Source organism: Sander lucioperca, chromosome 13 (genome assembly GCF_008315115.2).
Source record: "Sander lucioperca isolate FBNREF2018 chromosome 13, SLUC_FBN_1.2, whole genome shotgun sequence".
Taxonomy (NCBI): Eukaryota; Metazoa; Chordata; class Actinopteri; order Perciformes; family Percidae; genus Sander; species Sander lucioperca.
In genome coordinates, this window is record NC_050185.1 from 10,585,001 (window position 1) to 10,606,830 (window position 21,830).

A 21,830-nucleotide genomic window follows, 5' to 3' on the forward strand; every position below is an offset into this window, starting at 1 on the left:
AAATGGCTAAAACATGAAAAAGCCCTCACTGCCTCCATATTTTAGCTAGTGTGAAACAGACTTTTTAGATTGTCATCCACTGACGAAAAAAAAAAGAAAGAAGTAAAGACTTGAGGGAAGAGAAACATATGAGCCTGGTTTCCTTTCATACACCGATTTTCTAATTTTCCAACCGTTAATGTACACAACCGTGACGTTTTAAGTAACGAAACGGACACTGTGGGCAGAACCGTCAGCACGTAACGTTACAAACACAAAGCTGGTAATGTACCTTATTCTGTGCGATAACAAGGGTCAGACGAATCCAAACGGAAGCATGTGGGAAAAGGGGCTTTAACCGACCAAAAGCCCCGACGTTCCAAAAAGTTGCCCAGAGAGAAAACTGCACCGGTGGCGGTGTATTGAGGACACAGTCTGCTGTTCAGGGGGAGATCCTGCTGAGCCAGCCCACAAACCTTACACTTTAAATATTCTCATTCAACAGAGCGCTGATCAAAACATGTCCTGTACGTACAGATGAAGGCTGAATGAAGAGTTTTTCTGCAGCCAGAGTTCGTCCACACTTAAGAGTCCCGCCCCCTGGACTAACAAGTGAGCGCGCACAGGCGTGTGTTTAATGTGTGTAGCGGTGGTGGTTGGGCTTTAAAGATACCCTTTAAATGAATAGATAGTAAATGACGATGTTTGAATGCACTCCAAAGATCTGTTTAAAAAAGCATGTATTTTAAAAAGCACTGAATATAGGCTACCGGTGTTCCATACAGTACACTGATGTGAGTCATACTTTCAAAAGCTATTATATAGGCCTAGCTAATCATCATTGGGCTTGGGCTGATCAGATCAATTCTGAAAATGTAAAGACAAATCAACAGATGCTGTAGCGCCCCCCTTTTGTCAATCAGTGCAATTCAGTGATTGAGGTTTTCAGATCCTTACTCAACTTGTTATACCATGCTCCATTACACGTAAAACGTCCTGCATTACTTAAGTAAAACTTTTATTAGCACAATGTACTTAAAGTAGGCCTACTCATGCAGAAAAATGCCCCCGTGAAAGTTATATTATCATATTACATCACTTATTATATGTAACTATTGTAGTGTTGTAACTGGTCGAGGCGGAGGTTTTTATATTGGGTAGTTTAATCTCTAATATTGCCTTATGTGTTATAAATTCATATGTTTTGTTGATACAAATTTTACAATTTGACATACATATAGTCTGAAATGTAGAGTAGAACGTATAAAGTAGCATATAACAGTAGCATTCAAGCAAAGTACCTCAAAACTGTACTAAAGTGCAGTGCATGATTAAGTAGGCCTACTTGGTTACTTTCTATCACTGGAGCGATTAAAAAAAAAAAAGTCAGCATTCAGCAATGAGCTGCCTAATTCCATTAACCTTAGTCATATCTTGAGCTGGACCTGAAAGAGCAGAACACACTCAAATGCCAAATTATTTAACCACCAAATGAAAAAGCCCACATCTCTCAGGATGACCACTTCATGCAAATAATTTAGAAAAGAACAAGCAACCAGTTAACAGTCCAAATCAATTGTTCCACCCACCCTCAATATACACCTTTATAGAGTGGCTCAAGCTGGAAGAGTGATGTCCGACTTGTTTCTTTGATTTCTCCATTGCTGCTGCCAAGATGACCTTTAAGTCTTCCACGACGTTGGGCTCTGATTGTTGACATACCACACATACTCAATGGGTGGGTGGTGATGGCGCAGTGGATATGACACATGCCTTTGGATCTGGGTTCAATTCCCACTGCGATACATCAACCAATGTGTCCCTGAGCAAGACACTTAACCCATAGTTGCTCCAGAGGCGTGCGACCTCTGACGTATGTAGCAACTGTAAGTCGCTTTGGATAAAAGCGTCAGCCAAATGACATGTAATGTAATGTCAATGAAAGATCAAATGCTGCGACTAAACAGCAACTCTGACATGCTATAATTTAGTAGACAGGTTTTAGTGGTAAACTGCATGTGCTTTGAAATGTTTTGTTGTGTGTCAATGCTTCAAATTAGCTGTAGGGCTTCTGATTTTTATTGTACGATGAGTCAAATTGTGCATAAATGTTTCAAGCTAAGAAGTGTCTGCTCCTCACCTTTGTTTAAATTACCGGATTGATTATTAATCAGCCTAAACAAACATTGCATGGCTTAGCATCAGAGTTTAATATCTGATGTACAACTAATCTAAAATAAGGTCCATAATGTTCAATTCCTTATAACTTACAACAGTAAAGGCAGTTATTGAAGGGGGATTTGGTTCCTGTTGTTAAGCTTGGAAATATATTATTTTCCCCATTACAATACAACATGCACCAATTGGTTTCCATTAAGGTCAAGGAGGCCTCTTCCAAAATGTAACCCAGATGCTATCCCTAGAGTGACAGGATCCAAATCCTGCCCTATTACCAAAAAGGAATGCAGACTTTGTATAATAGAAAATTACCACAACACAGTGTGTGTCCAAATATGTAAAGATGATTAAGCTTTCAATAATTTCAACTTTATAAATGTACTGTGTAGTTATGTATTTGACAGCAACATGTTGTAAAGATGACACTGGCCACCTATGAAAAGCTTCTTATAAATATAAATATTTTACCTCTTTTGAATTTGAAAACATGTAAATATTTATCTGACCGTTACAGCAATATATTAACTAATTTCTGTCTGAAATTGTTGGACTGAAAGTCAATATCGCAATGTTTCACTGGAGGGCGCTAACACAAAGCACCAGGTGGTCAGGGGAACAACTTGAGAAAGGAGGAGGCCATTCACTAGCCTGTTTTAGCTACACACGCCTAGCTACTGTTAGCTAGCCGGCGGCTAACGAGCAAGCTAAAACACCAGTTTGTTTTAATGTCGCCTGTCTTATCAAGTGATGGCAAGAGAACAGTGTTCACAAACCGAAGCTGGTGAGTGCTGAGCGTCCCTTTGATCCGCGACAAACATTTTGCATGCACACAGTTTACAGTTGTGTGTCTGCTAGCGCGCTAAGTAACCGACTGCAACCCAAAGCTATATAGCTAACGCTAGCTCGGCTCAATAGCAATTAGTTAGTACCAAGCTAATTTACCTGTCTTTCTTTTCAGAACTGTATTACCTCATTGCCAGATTTCTGCAGTCTGGACCTTGTAAAAAAGCATCACAGGTAAAAAGATATGAACTCATACCGGTTGTTAAACGATTAAAAGTATGTGGTGCTAGCAGCTAACGCTAACTGTGTCTGTCTGTTGTTAGATTCTGGTTGAGGAGCTGGAGGAGTATGAGGTAGGTTCAGCTGGACCTTTCTGTTTTTATTCTCGTGTGTGGCTTCCGTACTGTTGACTATCTGGCCGCTTTTGGGCAAATTTTCAGTAATTTGGGCTAGTGTTAGATAAAGTAGCGTGTTGCCGAGCCGGGACGATCCTGGCAGTTTTGTGCCATCTCTAATCGCTTGTCTTTTAACGTTAGTTGATCCCTCAACGATGGAGTTGGGACGGGAAGAAATACAAACGGACCTTCCAAGACTGGGTGAGTGGGAATTGTCATTAACTTTTTAATCAAATGAAGCGTATATCTTCTATTTTAATCGTCAATCGCCTGTTAACGGATGTTTATTTTTAATTAAATTAACCACCCAAAACAGATGCAGTGGTAATGTGTTTATGTTTATTAGAACACATTTAAACATTTGTATTAATATAGGCCCGTTGGTAAATAACTATATATAGGCTTTGCTATTGTGTGGGCTAGTAGGAGGAGAATAGAGACAAGGACAGGTAGTGATAGGCTGAGCCAGATCCACAGTGCTGTCAGTCGTCTGTTGGAGCCAATGAAATCCCAAATGTATTTTCTAGCGAACCGGAAAAATCGTAATAGACTCTTTTGATTGGCTGTGAGCTTCTTTGCCCCTCCTCTTTCTTTCCTTCTCTCTCCCTTTTGATTGTTTTTCAATTAGCTGCATTACAAAACCATGCTGCAAATTATGACAAGTATAAACAGGAAGTGAATTTTTTTTTTTGGATAGTTAGATGTGTATGTGTTACTACACAGCTGTTTGCATTTTATCAAAAATGTATGCTTGTAGTGAATATAAAAATGTATTATGATTAACTTTAATTACAGAAAGATTGATTGGTGTTTTTTTTTTCATTGTAGTGTCTAGTTTTTAATCGTGACTTTGAGAATGTTGTGTGACATTTACACCAAAAGAGGCTGCATACAGATGTGAAGCAACCAGAGGCTTAGTAGTATGTGAAAATGTGACAACATTTCTGTATTTAAAATGTTACAATCGGTACACATCATGGTCTCAAATATTCATATCGGTCAGTTCAAATAATCGTGGGGCTGTCTTGTTTTAATCTGTTCACCAAAGCTGGAGTTTTATTTAATTACTTCAAACTTTTTTTGTTTTACCACTGAGAATGTACCAGATATGGTAATCTTTTTGTTAATATAGGCTACTTATATATTTGTTGTATTACTTTGTAATAGCTGTCTGTGACTCCTGCAGGTGATTTTGAATCAGCACATTCCTGCAGACTATCTGCTCCATGTTTGTCAGCGGATAGGCCCACTTATAGAGAAGGAGATCCCACCTAGTGTTCCTGGAGTCCAAACACTTCTGGGGCTGGGAAGACAGTCATTGCTTCGGTCCACCAAAAGTGAGCATTTCTCTCCCATCCATGTTTTTACCTTCGCCAAGGAGCTTATTTCTTCTGTATTTAAGAAGAGTTTACATATCAATACTTTCGTAATTTTTTGCGTTGTTTGTCGGCAATAGATCTGGTTCCAAATCAACAATCATGTTCATAATTTCTCACATTTGTTTTTTTAATCACTACCTGTATAATTTAGGTTGTAGCCACAAAGTATGCAGCGGCTCAGCTGTCGCTGCACTCCACCGAGGGCGTCCACCAGAACCTCCGGTCAGCAATGGACATCCTCCCAATGTCGGTGTGTGAAACTGTTTTATTTATGTATACCCATTAAGAGGACCCAAAGCCCCGAGACCAATTAAGTTAAGTCTGCTTTAGCAGTCCGTTGCTTCCACTAATCATTGTCGTGTTTCTTTATATCAAGTGTCCATCATGGGTGCTCGCCAGGCCACAGGCACTGCTCGTTTCAGCCAGACCTTGCCGTCTTCCTCCTACCAACACATGAAGATACACAAACGTATCCTTGGCCACCTTTCTTCAGTCTACTGTGTAGCCTTTGACCGCACCGGCCGTCGGATATTCACGGTGAGTGAAGATTTCTGGTTCAGATGATTATTGCAACACAACTGTAGTGTCTCGCTAGCAAAGTATTTGCAAAAGTTGCAAAGATAAAATGCGATAAGAAAATTTCCAGATTATAGGTTGTATCGGAAATTACATTTGATCTCCATATGATAAATTCATTTTTAGAATCTATTTTAGAAATACATTCTAGATTTGTGCATAGCTAGACAGGTGACAACATTAGCCAACTGAGGGATGTTTGCAACCACAAAATCTTTTTTTTACCTTTTAAAGCAAGACACCCGGGGGCTGTTGCTGTGTCACCACATCAGCATGTATTGCGCATCTGAGTAGCTTAGCTGCGGTTAAGAACAGGCTCCGCTAAACCAAAACCTGCTGGGGCTGCGTAATATTCGCGTAAAAATTTGGACCTGATAACTCTGTCAAAATAGGCACAGGTTCAGCTGAATTGCATCGGATGTATGATGACGTTACCTTATAAGGTCCGCCACAGGTGATTTAGAGAAGCAAACTACTATGGGAGAGAATAAAGAAATACCATTGGTTTAAAATACAGTGTATGTTTTATCAGCTATAAAGTAGTTTCACTTTTGATTGTCACAAAAATACATTTAGTTGAATAGAGTTAAGTTGACACAAATGATGCTCACAATAACTTATAATATTGTTTTAGGGTTCTGATGACTGCCTGGTAAAAATCTGGGCCACAGATGACGGCCGGCTCCTATCAACACTTCGCGGCCACTCAGCGGAGATCTGTGACATGGCTGTCAACCACGAGAACACCCTCATTGCCTCAGCAAGCTGCGACAAAACCATCAGAGTGTGGTGCCTGCGAACCTGTGCACCCATCACTGTTCTGCAGGCCCACGGTGCCTCCATCACATCCATACAGGTGAGACTGATGCATTTTGGAATATAACTCAAACAAATGTGAGAATATCTAAATTTAATGCAAGTTTTCACTTTAGGTCCCAAAGACTAACCTTATCGCCTAGATGTTCTGCACCATGTCAACTCTTTTGCTGCTGTAGTATCGTGGTAAATGTTGACTAACCAACACTGACTTTCTATCCCCTCAGTTTTGTCCTGCTGTCAAGGGAACAACGCGGTACCTGGCCTCCACCGGTGCAGACGGCATGGTGTGTTTCTGGAAGTGGCACTCGCACAGCATGAAATTCCAGTAAGTGTTTGAAACATCAGCTGTTTTGGCTCTACAATATTAGCTTTAGTAAAGTTGTTCTTTTTCATGGAAATAATTGTGATTCTCCTCTTTTCTCAGTGATCAACCAGTCAAGTTTGTTGAGCGGTCACGCCCAGGAGTACAGGTCTCCACTTCCTCTTTCAGCAGTGGTAAGTGCTAACATTTCCATTTTCTATATGTGTTGTCCTAAGCTGCTGTGAGCAGCAAACCAAACCCAGACAACTTTTTTTTGTTGTTGCAAAAAATGTACTTAATCAGATTTTTTTTCTTTTAAATCATTTATTGTGTAGCACAGACAGTGATAAAGTAATGTCAATGTTAGTTTTGTGCATCAACATTAGCCTATGAACATCAGCAAATGAACAGAGACTCTTTGTGTGACAATGCAGTTTGAGTTACAGAATAACTGCTGACAAAAAGCTATCATTTGGCAGTATACAGTATATTATAAATTAATTAATGTATTGGGAGCAATGTAACTTAAAAAAACCCTCAAGATTCTCTGTTTGCAGGGTGGAAAATGTTTTGTTTGTTTTAAAATTCAAACATATAAATATGGATATCAGGATATTGTTGTAAACTGAATTTCATTCTACGTTTACTGTTAATAGGTGGTATGTTCATGGCCACCGGTGGCACTGATCATTTGATCAGAGTCTACTACCTTGGTGCTGAAACTCCTGTGAAGGTCTCTGAGATGGATGCACACACGGTAAGAAACAAAACGCAGAAGCTGCATCATATCTGTTTAACTTTATTTAAACAAGGTCTCTGTAACTTTAATACATGTCTTCTTTTCCTGTTTCAGGATAAAGTTGTAGTTGTGCAGTTTAGCAACAACAGTGACAGGTGAGTGTGTTGTTGAGATCATGGACTTCAAACTGTTTTTTTTTTTTTGTGGTTGTCGAGCCTCTGACTCTGCGTATATGTGTCCAGCCTAAGGTTTGTGAGTGGCAGTCGCGACGGCACAGCCAGGATCTGGCATTACCAGCAACAAGAGTGGAAGAGCGTCACTTTAGACATTGCTGCAAGGCTGCCTGGGTAAGAAAGAGAACAGTTTTACAGGGTTTCATGATACCCTTTTTGTTTCCTTTACACTTTGATTTTTTTTCCTCCAGGAGTACTGTCGCCAATGGGGATGATAAAACCAAGCTGGTGGTTACCATGGTGGCTTGGGACCGTGCAGATAGCACCGTCATCACAGCAGTGTCAAACTACCTGCTCAAAGTGTGGAGCACAACCACTGGACAGCTGCTGCATATTTTATCTGTGAGTGGCTGAAGCAGGCATTTCTACAATGCAACAATGAGTAAAACAGCTGCTTTTGACCGACTGACTGTCCCGAATGTTTGTGATCTCTCTGTTCAAGGGTCATGATGATGAGGTGTTTGTGCTGGAGGCTCACCCATTTGACTCCCGCATCATGCTTTCTGCCGGCCATGATGGCAACATTTACATGTGGGACCTGGCCAAAGGAGCCAAGATCCGCAACTACTTCAACATGGTAATTGATCGACAATGACAATCACCCACCAGTAGTGTTTTTCTATCATTGAGTTCATATTAAAATATTTGTTTCCAGATTGAAGGGCAAGGCCACGGTGCTATTTTTGACTGCAAGTTCTCAGCTGACGGACAGCATTTTGCCTGCACCGACTCACACGGCCATTTGCTCATCTTTGGCTTCGGCTGCAGTAGACCATATGAGAAGGTAACGGCACATGAATAGTTGTTAAAACATCTTTCCCCTTACTATCGCTCTATCATTTCCTATTTTTATATATTTTAAAGGAACAACATTAGCAATCAATAAAGTTGGACAGCATGTTGGATTTGTGGTTACACATACAGTTCTTTAATCATAACACCTGAATTTAAGCCAAAGTGTCACCAAGGATTTGAAATTCTGAAATATTGTAGGAAAGGCAGCTAATAATCATGAAGAAGCTCTCTTACTCTGTGTTCTGGTACCTTGTGAAGGGGGACAAGCAAGCAGCAAATGTAACTCTTTTTTCATTATCAACACAAATATACTCTTGATTCCCTCCAGATTCCTGACCAGATGTTCTTCCACACGGACTACCGACCTCTCATTCGTGACTCTAATAACTACGTGCTGGACGAGCAGACGCAGCAAGCCCCACACCTCATGCCTCCACCCTTCCTGGTGGATGTGGATGGAAATCCTCACCCTCCTCACTACCAGCGCCTGGTGCCAGGAAGAGAGAGCTGCAAGGAGGATCAGCTAATACCCCAGCTAGGATACATGGCTAACAGTAAAACCTGCTCCCTCATTACTCATACCATTCAGAATGCTTGCAAAGTTTTAACTCAGGAAGTATAATTGACAGTTTGACTCAAGATCTGCCATTTTGCTGCTTAGGTGATGGGGAGTTGGTTGAGCAGGTGCTTGGCCAGCAAACGCCAGAAAGCCTATTGGACAATCTCATCAGACAGTTGCAGAATGAGCAGGACCAGCGTCAGAACGAAGAAGAGCCGGCCGAAGAGGCAGAGGGTATGTTTTACTTTGCAGTTTGTCAGCAAATTTGATTTGCTGACAAATTATGTTGTGTTCTTGGTTTCTGTGTTAAAGTCTGAGATCTATTGTAATGCTGTCAGAATCAGAAATACTTTAATAATTCCAGGGGGAAATTATTTTTGTTACCACTCCAGGTATACAAACAACATATACAAACAACATATATTATCCAGACTTTTAACATATATATTAAAAACAAATATACAGTAAAGTTACAGTACAGTTGTGCTGTGAGCATTGTGTGAACATTTAGACTTTTAACAGTTAACTTCTTTTGCAAAAATGCCATATTTTCCAAGGTAACATATAGTATTAACGAACAAATCTCTTCTTATTTATAGCGGGAGGTGAAGGAGAGGTGGAGGCCTCCTCCTCGGCTGCTGAGTCACGCAGAAGTAGGCAGGTGGACGGGGTGTGGCAGATGCAGCATAATGCCCTGCGTAGTCAGGTGGCCACCGAGAGGGACCTGCTGGCCTGGAGCCGCAGAGTGATGGTCAATGAAGTGCCACAAGGGATATCCAGGTGAGGCAAATAGAGAGAATTGCGTAAGATGTAAGGACACTACAGAGAGCAGATTCCATTTCTTTTTATAGGAATGTTTTTTGTGTACGTTTCATGATGAAAATTATTATTTTTTTATTAGAGTTTCGGAGGAGTGCAGAAAAGCCAAAGGTGACATGGAATGTTCTCTATACAATGCAGAGAGGAGGAAAAAACCAGTAACATGCATACCCAAGGTACGCTACTCTTCACTTCACAGTTGTTTTCACGAGTAAAAAAAAATAAAATAAAAAATACTATCCATGGCAATTCATTCCTGCTCTACTTATTTTCCACACTTTGTAGAACGATCTGTTGACTTCACGCCTGCGCTCCCTGCGGCCGACCAAGAAAAAGCAGCAGCGCCACGCCTATCAGACGCGCTCAGCTCAAGTCCGCCGTCCTGGGACCAGGAGTCGAAATTCCACTAACCGACGTAACTCTGACAGCCAGATAGACTCTGACAGTGATGGAAATGTACGTTCCGTCCTTCTACTCTACGTATCCAAACATGACATGGTGCTGTGGAGCACCGCATGTTAACTACCATTCATCATAGTAAAGGTGCTTATTGTGTTTTTGTTGACAGGCAGCAGCAGAGGCGGAGCAAAGCGAAGCCTCCTCCGATGGTGAAGCTCAGTGGCAGAGCGAGAGCAGCTCCAGGTGAATATCTGTGACTCAGCAGTGTTTATCAGGATGTAGTTATAATTGCCCAACTAACATCACCCCTCTTTCATTCTCAGTGACTCCTCTAGTGAATATTCTGATTGGACAGCCGACGCTGGGATCAACCTCCAGCCGCCAAAGCGACCAACCAGGAGGCCCGTCCAGCCCCAAGGTTACAGCAGCTCTGAGGAGGAAGAAGGCGATGGCAAGGCAAAGGAGGCCAAGAAGAGGGACAACGAGAAGAGGAAGAAGCCCAAGGAGACCAAACAGGTACGCTAACATGATGCGCTGCTCCTGTACTCGCAGTGAAAAATGTCTCTTTACCACACAGTACAGGAGAAATTCTGTACTTGAACATTTTTTGTTCTAATTATATATACCTAGAAACCCACGTCCTCGCTGGCTGGACTTGATGCGGAGGAGTGGCTGCCACCATCATGGATAATGGAGACCATCCCGCACCGCTCTCCTTTTGTTCCACAGATGGGAGATGAGGTAGGGAGTGCCACTCTCATATCAAACAGAAATTATATTACATGCATTTTGACCATGGTTCTGATGTCCTCCTCCAGCTCATCTACTTCAAACAGGGCCATCAGGCCTACGTCCGGGCTGTCCGCAGGGCCAAGGCCTACAGCATCAACCCTCAGAAACAGCCGTGGAACAGACTCGACCTCAGGGTGAGGCATAGTTTTATTTAAAAGCCAGTGTTGTGTACAGGGCAGGCCCTAACGTGCTCCATTAGACAAGCTGTTCAGAGAGTCTGAACACAGCAGTCAATTGTTGTAACTTTCAGATTCTGGCAATCTGATGGCCAACTGCCAATCTGATGGCAGTTGGCCATGTTAAAAATTGGAATAGGCTGATTTAAGTTAGTTTTAACCTGGCATGTTAATGCATGTCCTTGCACAATCATCGCAGTGAGGTATAAAAAGAAAATCTATTAGGCGTGTGAAGGGTGTACCTCTTAGTGTAGCCATAACTTTTTTTCTTTTTTGAGAAGTTCTATTTGTCATCATCTTCATCAGTCTTACCTTTTGTCGATTGTCTTCTGCCCCTTCAGGACCAGGAATCTGTGAAGGTGGTTGGAATTAAATATGAAGTGGGACCTCCCACCCTCTGCTGCCTAAAACTGGCTTTCTTGGACCCAGTCTCAGGGAAGATGACCAATGACTCTTTCTCCTTGAAGTAAGCATTCATATACAGTACAAGATAACAAAATGTTGAAGCATGTGCATTTAATTTCATCTTTCATTTCCACACTCTACAGGTACCATGACATGCCTGATGTCATAGATTTTCTGGTACTGCAGCAGTTTTACAACGAGGCTAAAGAGCACAATTGGCAGCCAGGTGAGTATTTTGAAGTGATGCGTTTCTATTCATGTTCATGGTTGTGGAGAGTGTACTGTCCTTCACTTATGTTTGATCCTGTCTATACTTTGCTCTCTTCAGGTATGAGGTTCCGCAGCATCATTGATGACGCCTGGTGGTTTGGCTCTGTGGAGGACCAGCAGCCTCTGCAGCCGGAGTATCCAGACAGCCTGTTCCAGTGCTATGCAGTAAAGTGCGTCTGTAGCAGTGTTTGTAGCTGATGGAGGAGTAGTCTATTCCAACATAATGTATCAACAGTGCTCTCTGTTAATGTCATGTTCTTCTTCGCTGACCCTATGTCACGTTTCATTAAAGTTCAATGAAATAAGTGATTGGATTTCGCACACAGTGTGAGTTACTAACTAATTACTGTTTCATCAGGTGGGATAATGGTGAGCGGGAGAAAATGAGTCCCTGGGACATGGAGCCTATACCTGAGGAAGGTCAGTGATATTATTAATATGAGTATTCCACCTGGTTATAAACCTGTGCATTTTTTAATGTAATGACAAAATGTCAAAAGATTTTACAACGTTTAAAACACAATTGTACACCATAAAAGAAATTGCAGATGAAGTGGCCGGGTTAGCTCAGTTGGTAGAGCGGGCGCACATATGTAGAGGGTTATTCCTCGATGCAGAAGGTCCAGGGTTTGAGTCCGACCTGTGACGGTTTCCTGCATGTCTCTCCCCTCTTTCTCCCTTTTCATGTCTCAGCTGTCCTGTCCGTTAAAGGCAGAAATGCCCAAAAAATAATCTTAAAAAATTGCAGATGAATATACGTACTATATAATATACCATTTCCATTCAAATTGGACAATATATTTATGTCGTGGGATTTTACTCATTTATTTTGAAATAAATTGAGGTCCGTTTTATCTTTCAATAATGGAGCATTATGGCCAACAACAGTGTCAGGGAATCAGGGAAATGTACCAAAACAATAGGGCTGGACCCGAATATTCGTTCGGTGGGTTGGTATTCGATTTGAAAATTTGACATTCGAATATTCGTTTTTTGTTTTTTTTTTTGCACAACCTGGCATCCCTCTCCAAACGGTTCTCATTCGCGCTTGAATATGTTCGAAATATAATACTCTCTTTTACAATTTTCTTATATAGCCTAGCCATTTTAATAGGATGGACAACCCAACCTCGTTATACTTAATAAATATATTTGCTTCTTCTTGGACTACTAAAGTGTTCCTGCAACGGGAGTATTCTCTGGCTAGAGCGCAGAACAGCGCAGTTTGCATGGACAGAAGTGCATGCCTGAGCTTGTATTTTGGGTTAAGCTGCGTTGCTTTGACATTGTGGGAAATAAAATAATAGAAACAAAATGTATCATCCTTTTTACCCGTTATTATCAATCTAAATTAATCTACTGCGAAATATAGGAGACTTTGAGATTTTACTGGGACGTCACGTCACATGCCCCAGTTAAAACGCCCATGAGTTGAACGTCATTACCGTCACGATTCAGCCAAATGCCGAAGACTTCATCTGTGTGGGAGAACTTTAAATTAAGTGAGGACAAGACAAAGGCAGAGTGTCAAATATGCAATTTAAAACTGGCCTACCACAACAGCACATCAAGCTTGAGAAATCACCTGAGTTCTGTAAGTAGAACGAGCTGCTTTTATCCGCCATTTACACGTGATAAAAATGTGCACTTAATTTTCATGGAAAATAACGTGACTTGCGAATAGGCTACGGCAGATAATGACGAACAGTAAAAACATAGCCTACTGTAGCCCAGCCTAATAATAATTTATCTATATAGGTACATCCCCAGGTATCGCGTTCGCAGCCATCAACATCCTCAACCACACCAAAAACTTCACAGCAGTTACTACAATTCCGAAGCTTCGAATATTCGATGCTCATTACTACCGAAGCTTCGAAGCTCAAAAAATGGTATTCGGACCAGCCCTACAAAACAAACAAAGAAAAGATTCTTTCCTTGGCCTTATTAGAAATCACCATGAGGTAAAGCAGAGAACGTGTTCAAAAAAGACATTGTGCTGAGAGAGTAAGTTGAAATTTTAAGTAAATAATGCAAGAATAGATCATACATCTTTAAAATGTTGCTAAATATAAAAGTAAACTGTATCCGTACAGACCAAATTAAATATCCAGTACGAATTTTGTACTCCCAACAAAACAAATATAAGCGAATATAAAATAAAACGATGTATCCTTTCCTTTCCATAAAGATGGCCATTTGTTTTCCAGACAAAAAGGTGTATTATTTTTGCTTTTAGAGACTTCAACCTGTTCTTTATGGTGGCCACTAGGATAGTCTTGAACAGTTAACATTTGGGAACTAAACTATCCCAAAAGACTTGATTTTGACATCATTAAAACAAACAAGTTTTCCATTTATATTTTAAACGTACCAGGCTGCCAATTCCATAAAATCAGTGCAGATTTAATCTTCCATTTTATTTCAGTAGCAGATAGTGGAAATGAACAACCATTTTGTTTCTAAAACATGGACATGCTTTTTAGTTACATTCTAGGCTTGAGATCAATCTAAGATGTTTTTATTATAAAAAATAAAATATACCCTTGCTAACTAGAATATGTTAGAAGTATTGTATCATGATTGTGTGGCTGGTAATTATCTGTAATTCATAGTAGCTCTGATCAATTAACCTAAATACCTTTTTAATTTTCTGACACATTTTGTGGCTCTATCAGCTGCGTTGCCTGAACAAGTGGGTGATGGCGTGGAGGTGGCCGAGGAGGAGCTAAAGGCTCTGCTTTACACGCCTCAGGAAGGAGAATGGGGGGCTCACACACGAGATGAAGACTGTGAGAGAGTCCTCCATGGCATCGATCAGCTTCTAACACTGGGTAGGCCACCAATGAAGTTTGTTTGCCAGGGGGAAAAAGTCTGAGCTTGTTCACGTCTGCCATGTTTGATCTCACTCCTGGTTATCCACAGATGTAGCCAAGGCATTCGCGTCACCAGTAAATCTGCGGGACTACCCTCTGTACTGCACCGCGGTGGCTTACCCTACTGACCTCAGCACTATCCGCAAACGAGTGGAGAACCACTTCTACAGGTGAAGCAACACACTTAACCTCTAACCATTTTTATCCTCACCATGAGTCCAAAGACATGATGACAAAGGGTTGACATTTGAGCTTGAAGTGTGGATGTTCTTCTCTGCTGCAGGCGGATCTCTGCGTTAATGTGGGAGGTGCGCTACATTGAGCACAATGCCCGCACTTTCAACGAACCCCAGAGCCCCATCGTAGCAACTGCCAAGGTGGTGACTGACGTTCTCCTTCACTACATCGGGTAAAACTTCACACAGTTCATGTTATAGCAACCTCATTGATACCGGGGGAAACGGTGAGGAATATTTCTACACACGTGTCTGATGCCTTAGCCCTCTGTCTCCCTCAGGGACCAGAGCTGCACGGACATCTTGGATCTGTATCACAAACTGAAGTCTGAGATCAGCAGTGGAGAAGAAGCTGAGGTGAGAGAGTTGGGTTGTGTTAAGTGTGTTTGTTTTTGTTTTTACATTATGGCAACAGCTTTTTCTTAAGATTACTGTTTTTGCTGTAAATAGTAATTCGGGTTTCTATGTGTTCCTCTGCAGGCTGAGTTGGATGTGGACTCTGACACTCCAGGCACATCTACAGGACATCGGGTAAGAGGGACCAGAGTCCAGTGTCCCACAGTAATCCATCTTAGACCCTCGCAAACGTAAAATCATCTGCAGTAGCTCCAGTCTTAGTTCATTTTATCTTCTCTCCGCCAGGGAGCCGACCTGAATTCCAAGAAGCGAGGTGTGGTTTTGGATGTGAAATTCTGGCGAGGTCAATGCAAAGAGCTGCTGCGTCGTATGATCGTCTCGCCAGATTCAGAGCCGTTCAGGCGGCCAGTGGACCTCTTTGAGTATCCGGTAAAACAATCCGAAGCAATTTGCAGTTATAAATCCGCTGACACCAGAAAACGCATTAGAAATGCATGCCACGGGTGTATGAGTAAAAGCAGAACTTAAAATTAACCTCTGTGTACATTACCATTTCTACTCTACCTTGTTTTCTTCAGGACTATCGAAACATCATTGACATGCCCATGGATTTGGCTACAGTGTCAGAGACGCTGGTTGCAGGGAATTATGAAAGCCCGATGGAGTTTGCCAAAGACGTGCGCCTCATTTTCAGCAACTCCAAAGCATACACGCCTAACAAGAAATCACAGGTGACGTACAATCACTGGGATTGAACAAGTACTGCAACTATTTCTGCGTCTGACAAAGCGGTAGTCTAATACAGAGATATTCAACAGGGGGTCCTCAGAGTAAGTGCAGGGGGGCCGCCGAATTATGTTTAAAATGTTTCTTTTTTCAAAAATTCAAATATGTCTGAAAATATACAATATTATGAATACAACCTATTAGAAGTTGTGAAAAAAAAAAACATTTAAAGGGGCGCTATGCAGTTTTGGCCATTTCTTTTTTTAAGATAATTTTTTGGGGCATTTCTAGGCCTTTATTGACAGGACAGCTGAAGAAATGTAAGGGGAGAGAGAGGGGGAATGACACACAGCAAAGGGCCGCAGGTCGGAGTCGAACCCAGGGCCGCTGTGTCGAGGAGTAAACCCTCTATATGTGGGCGCCCGCTCTACCAACTGAGCTATCAGGGCACCCAGTTTTGGCCATTTCTTCGCTGTGTTCTCGCTTTTTGCTCGCAGGTTTCTCTGTAGAGCTCCCCCTACAGCTTCGGAATAGATATTTGGCAACACGGTGTAAAAACTTGCTCGGTCAGTCTGCTGTTTCCTCTTTCTTCGTTCCTCCGACAATGCTTTCCTAGCTTTCTGCTTCTTTTTTGCTGGCTCAGCCATGACGATAGTGTGAAAAACTCCATTGCTACCTTGTTCTTAAAGCAATTCGTTACATTGTGAGACCTGATATCACGCGATACTTCCTGACGCTGAGGCCGCCGGCCGAAAGTTGCGGGGGGGGGGGTGAGACAACCACCATTCAAACAGCAAAAAGTTATATAACCATTCCAATGACTCCGAAGCTGTTCAGTTAAGGTAAATTAAGCTAAAAAAACTGCATAGTTCCCCTTTTATTTACACATTGAAGATAAGCTTACTATAGGTAAGGTAGCCATATGGTAGCTCAAGGAGTCACTGTGCCTTCCACATGTATGTTTAACATTAAAACATGATATAAATAATGTATATCCATTTTTATCCATCCGGCTCAGTTTAACATGCAACTTAATTTTATACAATATATTTACAGTATTAGGGGGTCCCTACTCCATCTCTCTTTCAGTTAAGGGGTCCTTGGCCTGAACATTTTTGAAGATCCCAAGTCTAATAGATTCACTCTGACTTACTTGTTTTATGTCCAGATCTACACCATGACCCTCAGCCTGTCGGCCTTCTTTGAAAAAAACATCATCTCCATCATCTCGGACCACAAGTCTGCCATTCAGAATGAACGGCGGGCTCGTCAGAGACTCAGTTACAGGAACAGAATGCACAACGGAGGCAGCTCCCCGCCTATCAGTCCATCCCCCAGGTGCTGAGCCTCAGTCACAAACTTGCCAGTCAACAGTGCTCATTATCAAATGATCTTTTTCATTCCAGTGTACACAGGGTGCCTGCAGCTCCTGGAATTATCTTAAATGTGCTGCTTTAAACTCATAGGCCTGTTTTACACTTAACATGCAGCTTTAGAAAGTCCTAGTCCTCCTGGTCTAAAAAGCTATTTCAAAGCCTTGCATTAAAGCTGATGAAAGTTGCAGGCACCCTGCTATTATATAATGTAGTTAATTATTCTGAAATGTTGCTTCTTTTCTCTGTTTCCATATGTCCAGCCCTAAAGGGAAGCACAAGTCAGGAAAGGTGTCAAAGCCAAAAAAATCCCAGACCTCAACGAAGAATCGTTCTCAGAGACCACATCAGGGTATGACTGCAGTATTGTATGTTGTTGGTAGCAGTGTTGGGGAAGTAAAACAATCATTACTCTTCCAAAATTGTTACGGCATTAATTCAGTCATTACCTTGTAGGGTTTGCTGCTGTGGACAGCTGATTTGTCTACAGATAATGTTGTAGCAAACAGTATGTAAATGAGTAAGGCCTCTAATTATTTATTACTGAAGATCAGATGTAATGCATTATACTACCGATGTACTGTGAAAAGTAATATAAATACAGTCCTGATTAGTAATTAGCCGTGTGGTGTTGCTTTAGCTCAGCAAAGCAGCAGTGTAGCAGAGGAGGAGGAGGACATCCAGCCTTCGTCCCCAAGTTCAGGGTCGAGCAGCAGCGAGAGCAGAAACCAGGGGCCACATCGTGTGACCCGCAGCCAAGCAACTCCGGTGAAGAAGTCAGGTATGTCAAGCAGTACATTCTAACCGAATTGTATCGACGTCTTTCATTTTAATGTGACTTTAAAGTTACGGTGCAGAAATGAACCACCGTCCTCTTGTGTTGCATCAGGGCACCAGCGCAACCTGCATCTAAGTAACGGTCCCAGACAGCGCCATGAGCGAGAAGCGCCGCAGTCTGAAGATGATGAGAAGGCGGAGTCCGGGTCCAACAGGTCCTCGTCGGAGTCATCCTCCACCTCATCATCGTCTTCTTCCTCGTCATCGTCGGACAGCGAGAACAGCTCCGAGTCTGAGATGGAGAAATACGTGGAAGGGGGAGATCACGACTACAGCAAAGCTCCCTGCCTGTCCGTACGCCTCTCGGCTAAGGGTAAGCTGGCGGCCTCAGGGAAAAGGAGACACAGAGGAGGAGAGGACGCGGCCCAGACAGCTAAAAGAGCACGAGTGCAGCTGCCGGTGGAGGAGGAGGAAGATGAGGAGGATGAGGATGAAGAAGAAGAAGAAGAGGAGGAGGAGGAGGAGGAGGAGCAGCAACCGATGGATGCAAGACATGAAGAGGATGAGGGAGAGCAGCAGGAGCAGGATGAAGAGGAGGAGCCCGAGGAGGAGGAGGAGGAGGAGGAGGAACCTGAGGAGGAGGACGATGAAGACAACTCTGTTGAGACAGGGGCTGCAGCCGCGACAGCAGCACCAGCAGCTAGCAGTCTGAGAGGCAGCCAGTGCAAGTCTCGACGGGTCAACACACGCAACCAGGGCCGCAGGACAGTTCTGTACGGGGACGAGTCAGAGGATGATGGCCATAGGTCGAAGGATGACCCTCTCAACCTGGGCATGTCCCGCTCAGGACGGGTACGCCGCATGACTGAGAAAGCCCGCGTCAGCCACCTCATGGGCTGGGGTCACTGACACGTCGGCCCTTTTCAAACCTCAAATAAAGAAAACTGTTTGACATGAGTAATACTTCAGGGATTTCTTTTTTCTTTCTTTTTGTACAAGTGTATATATAATATATATATATATATATATATATATATGATTTTTCTTTTTATCTGAGACTGCTTATGGCTCTCAAACTGATAGCTGGTGCTCATGATGTTTTGCCAGGGAATTGCCTTCCCTGGTCGACAGAGCCACTGTTCAACACGGGCCCTCTCTAACTGGACTAACTCACCTCGGCCTTACTGCTCGCTGGAGGAGCCTTTAAGACGCCGCACTGCTCCCCTCCTCCTCCTGTGCGTTTCACGTCCAGTACTAAACACTATACCCCTCGGTCTCCTCTCGTCCCTCCCATGACTTTTCTAACTTGTGCTCACCAAAGAAGGATGCGGAGATTCCAAAAAATGGTGCTCATGTTTTATTTCTCCGTTTTTGATTAGTTTTTTTTCTCAGCAAGTAATTTAACAAAACTCGTCATGCTCGTGGTCACTAGTTCAGTCACGACCACCGTGAACCATGTGCAGTATCACTGGAGGTCACTGATGTCAGCTCTTTTGGTACTTGGTCTTTCCTCACAACCACAAGCCTTAGTTTTTTATAGAACTCACATCATTCAGATTTAGTTCTATCTGTGACTCGAGTCAAAGACAAGTGTAGTTTGGGCACTAGCAATACTTAGGGAACAGAGTGACTTGGGTCAGAACACAGTACCATAGTAATATCCCAGCTCCTTCAACCCTAGTCGGACAGCTTGCTGTCCTTGGCCTGTGAATGTTACATGTTTTCCCTGCTTCCTTTTCAGTGATGTTTTTCGGCTCTTTGATTCTGTTAATTTGTTAGAATCGGATGCTTTTTTTTTTTTCTTTATTTTCTTTATTTTTTTTCAAGGGTAGAAGTAAATTTCTGGGGTAAAAAAGCCACTACATCCAGTTTGTATTTGTACTGTTGTACTCCCTGGTGGATCCATTCATGGTTGCTTCCATCACACCTTCTCTATCCAGTATGTGCAAAGGCAAGGGGTCCCTGGCATACTCTCTTCCACAGAGATATTTATTTTTCCATTGTATTATACCAAGGTTACTTTAACTATTTCGTACGTTAATAGTGATGAGGAAGAGGAAATATTTGCACATTTATCTACTCCACGTGGCAGCTGAGTAATAAAGATATTAGAGAAAGAGGAATGATTTTTGTGTAAGAATGTTTAAACTGTGCCAGCAGTAGTTTGTAGTTTAGTTTGACAAGTAAAACATGATATAACTAAACCTATTTCTACCTGTGTATGATGAAGCTGAAGCTCTCATCTGATTGGCAATCTTAATCATGCATTCTTTTGGCCCAAAGCAAAGGTAGCAACCATGGATACTTACATACCTTGTTAGTATGTTGTGCCATTTATTTCCCCCTTGTTTCTAACCATCTATGGACTGAGTGTTCTAGATTCGGGTAGATCGTCTGCACATATTACTGCTTTTTCCGGGATATACTACAATCAGGTGTTATGGTGGTGTCAGAATCACTGTGTGTAGTTTTTCTGCCTAGTTTTTATGAGTGATTCCCTAGTTGTCGATTGGTTCATATAATTGATGCATCCCTTGTTGTTGCACCAATAATGTTTACTTTAAAGCTTGTGTGGTCTTTGGTTGGTAGATCATTTGAGACAGCATCCAGTCAGGAGAAACCAGGCAAGCTAACTCACAAGTTGTCGTTTTGACACTGGGTGCTCTAATCCGAACACACCTCCTCATCACTGCCTCTGTGTGGTCGCTGACATAAGAGACATGCCTCAGAGGTTGTTTTGTTTCTCTCTTTTTTTTTTGGGTGGGCATCAGCTCCTAGGGTGCTCCTAGCGGCAGCATTAACTGGCGTCTTGAAACTATTCTGGTTGAGTGTGAGAAGACTACGATTGATATTTTGGAATCTTATTTTTCATATAGTAGATGGCTTTAGTCTCGCCTCGACGCATCAGATTAGTTGATAACAAATAAAACAACGTTTTACTGTAGGTGGATTAAGATTACGTGACTTTTTTTATACACAATGTTTTGATTGTATGTGTTTTTTTCTTCTTTTTTTAATAAAAAAATGGATTTAAAATGAAGTTGTTTTGGTCTGTTGTCTACATGTTTGTGGTCTTGTTCTTTGATGATTTCTATCAGTGTTAATCCAGCAGTACCTTTTTAAGAGCTGTTCACCAGCATTTTAACTGAGTCATCTGTAGTCTTTATGGTCGTTGGGTCATAAACGTGTCCTGAAGGCAAAGATTCAAAAGGTACAGAATACTGTGACTGTCTTTTGACTGTGATAGACCGTTGTAAACCTGACTGTACCATTTGCAACTGCATTAATGCACTGAAAGCTGGGGTGAGTCAGACGAGGAACAAACAAGGTTGAGCTGTGACGCACAGTGTTCTGCCACACCTAGAAACTGCAGAGACGCTGGAGGATCATGGGAATTAAAATGGATCAATGCATATAGAGGTAAAGGTCATACACTAAAGGGGGCTAAGTGTGTAATGTGTGTACATACTGGTATTGAGAACAAATGTAGAAGGAAAGATCAGGTATGTAAATGAGTTGTGCTATCACACAAATAAAACGTATTAAATGATTACTATAAATCAAACCTACTTTATTGGAATTCTCCAGTGCATATAATATTAAGTGATTAAAATGTCACATTAAAAAGTGTTCACAAAGGTGGGAATAGCAGTATGCAGATGCTCAGTTTGTAAGTATATAGCCAGTAAAGTAGTAAAGTGCTGCTGGTCTTTTCCATCAGATAATAGTGTGTATAGTTTATATAAAGCATTTAAGAACTATAAACTATACCCATCAACCTTCATGAGACACCAAATAAAAAGCTCTCGAAATAATTTAGCATTTTTGTGCAAAAGTCCCAAGCAAAGAGGTGAAGCTCAGGCTTATGACGTAGGCTAAAATACTGCG

At 42.0% G+C, this 21,830-nt stretch overlaps 2 protein-coding genes across 2 annotated transcripts in view; one reads left to right on the plus strand and one right to left on the minus strand.

The window, feature by feature from the left end:
- npas2 (neuronal PAS domain protein 2) overlaps positions 1 to 563 on the minus strand; it is a 41,997-nt gene extending 41,434 nt beyond the window's left edge. The window contains exon 1 of the mRNA XM_031319913.2: positions 272 to 563. The gene's annotated coding sequence lies outside the window, so the exon portion shown is untranslated. The remainder of the gene's footprint in view (positions 1 to 271) is intronic.
- A 2,184-nt stretch (positions 564 to 2,747) lies between these two features.
- On the plus strand, positions 2,748 to 20,982 carry brwd3 (bromodomain and WD repeat domain containing 3). The gene is made up of 40 exons (XM_036009019.1): positions 2,748 to 2,938; positions 3,116 to 3,174; positions 3,264 to 3,293; positions 3,477 to 3,536; positions 4,522 to 4,672; positions 4,866 to 4,964; positions 5,091 to 5,251; positions 5,925 to 6,146; positions 6,334 to 6,434; positions 6,534 to 6,604; positions 7,067 to 7,167; positions 7,264 to 7,304; positions 7,392 to 7,496; positions 7,574 to 7,724; positions 7,825 to 7,959; positions 8,038 to 8,166; positions 8,506 to 8,731; positions 8,839 to 8,970; positions 9,336 to 9,516; positions 9,638 to 9,731; positions 9,841 to 10,011; positions 10,124 to 10,197; positions 10,278 to 10,470; positions 10,585 to 10,695; positions 10,773 to 10,880; positions 11,264 to 11,388; positions 11,471 to 11,553; positions 11,656 to 11,767; positions 11,956 to 12,017; positions 14,276 to 14,431; positions 14,523 to 14,643; positions 14,757 to 14,882; positions 14,991 to 15,066; positions 15,190 to 15,240; positions 15,352 to 15,495; positions 15,645 to 15,797; positions 16,961 to 17,130; positions 17,429 to 17,517; positions 17,806 to 17,946; positions 18,055 to 20,982. Exons 1-40 carry the CDS (start codon positions 2,905 to 2,907, stop codon positions 18,849 to 18,851), a joined length of 5,346 nt encoding a protein of 1,781 aa, XP_035864912.1. The 5' UTR covers positions 2,748 to 2,904; the 3' UTR covers positions 18,852 to 20,982.
- Positions 20,983 to 21,830: the final 848 nt, after the last annotated feature.

Bases quoted from the DNA above. Each gene is read 5' to 3' on its own strand.
- brwd3 (XM_036009019.1), top strand. From the start codon at position 2,905: ATGGCAAGAGAACAGTGTTCACAAACCGAAGCTG. The intron at 6,147-6,333 runs GTGAGACTGATG...CTATCCCCTCAG, and splicing joins CCTCCATCACATCCATACAG to TTTTGTCCTGCTGTCAAGGG. The intron at 12,018-14,275 runs GTCAGTGATATT...TGGCTCTATCAG, and splicing joins GGAGCCTATACCTGAGGAAG to CTGCGTTGCCTGAACAAGTG.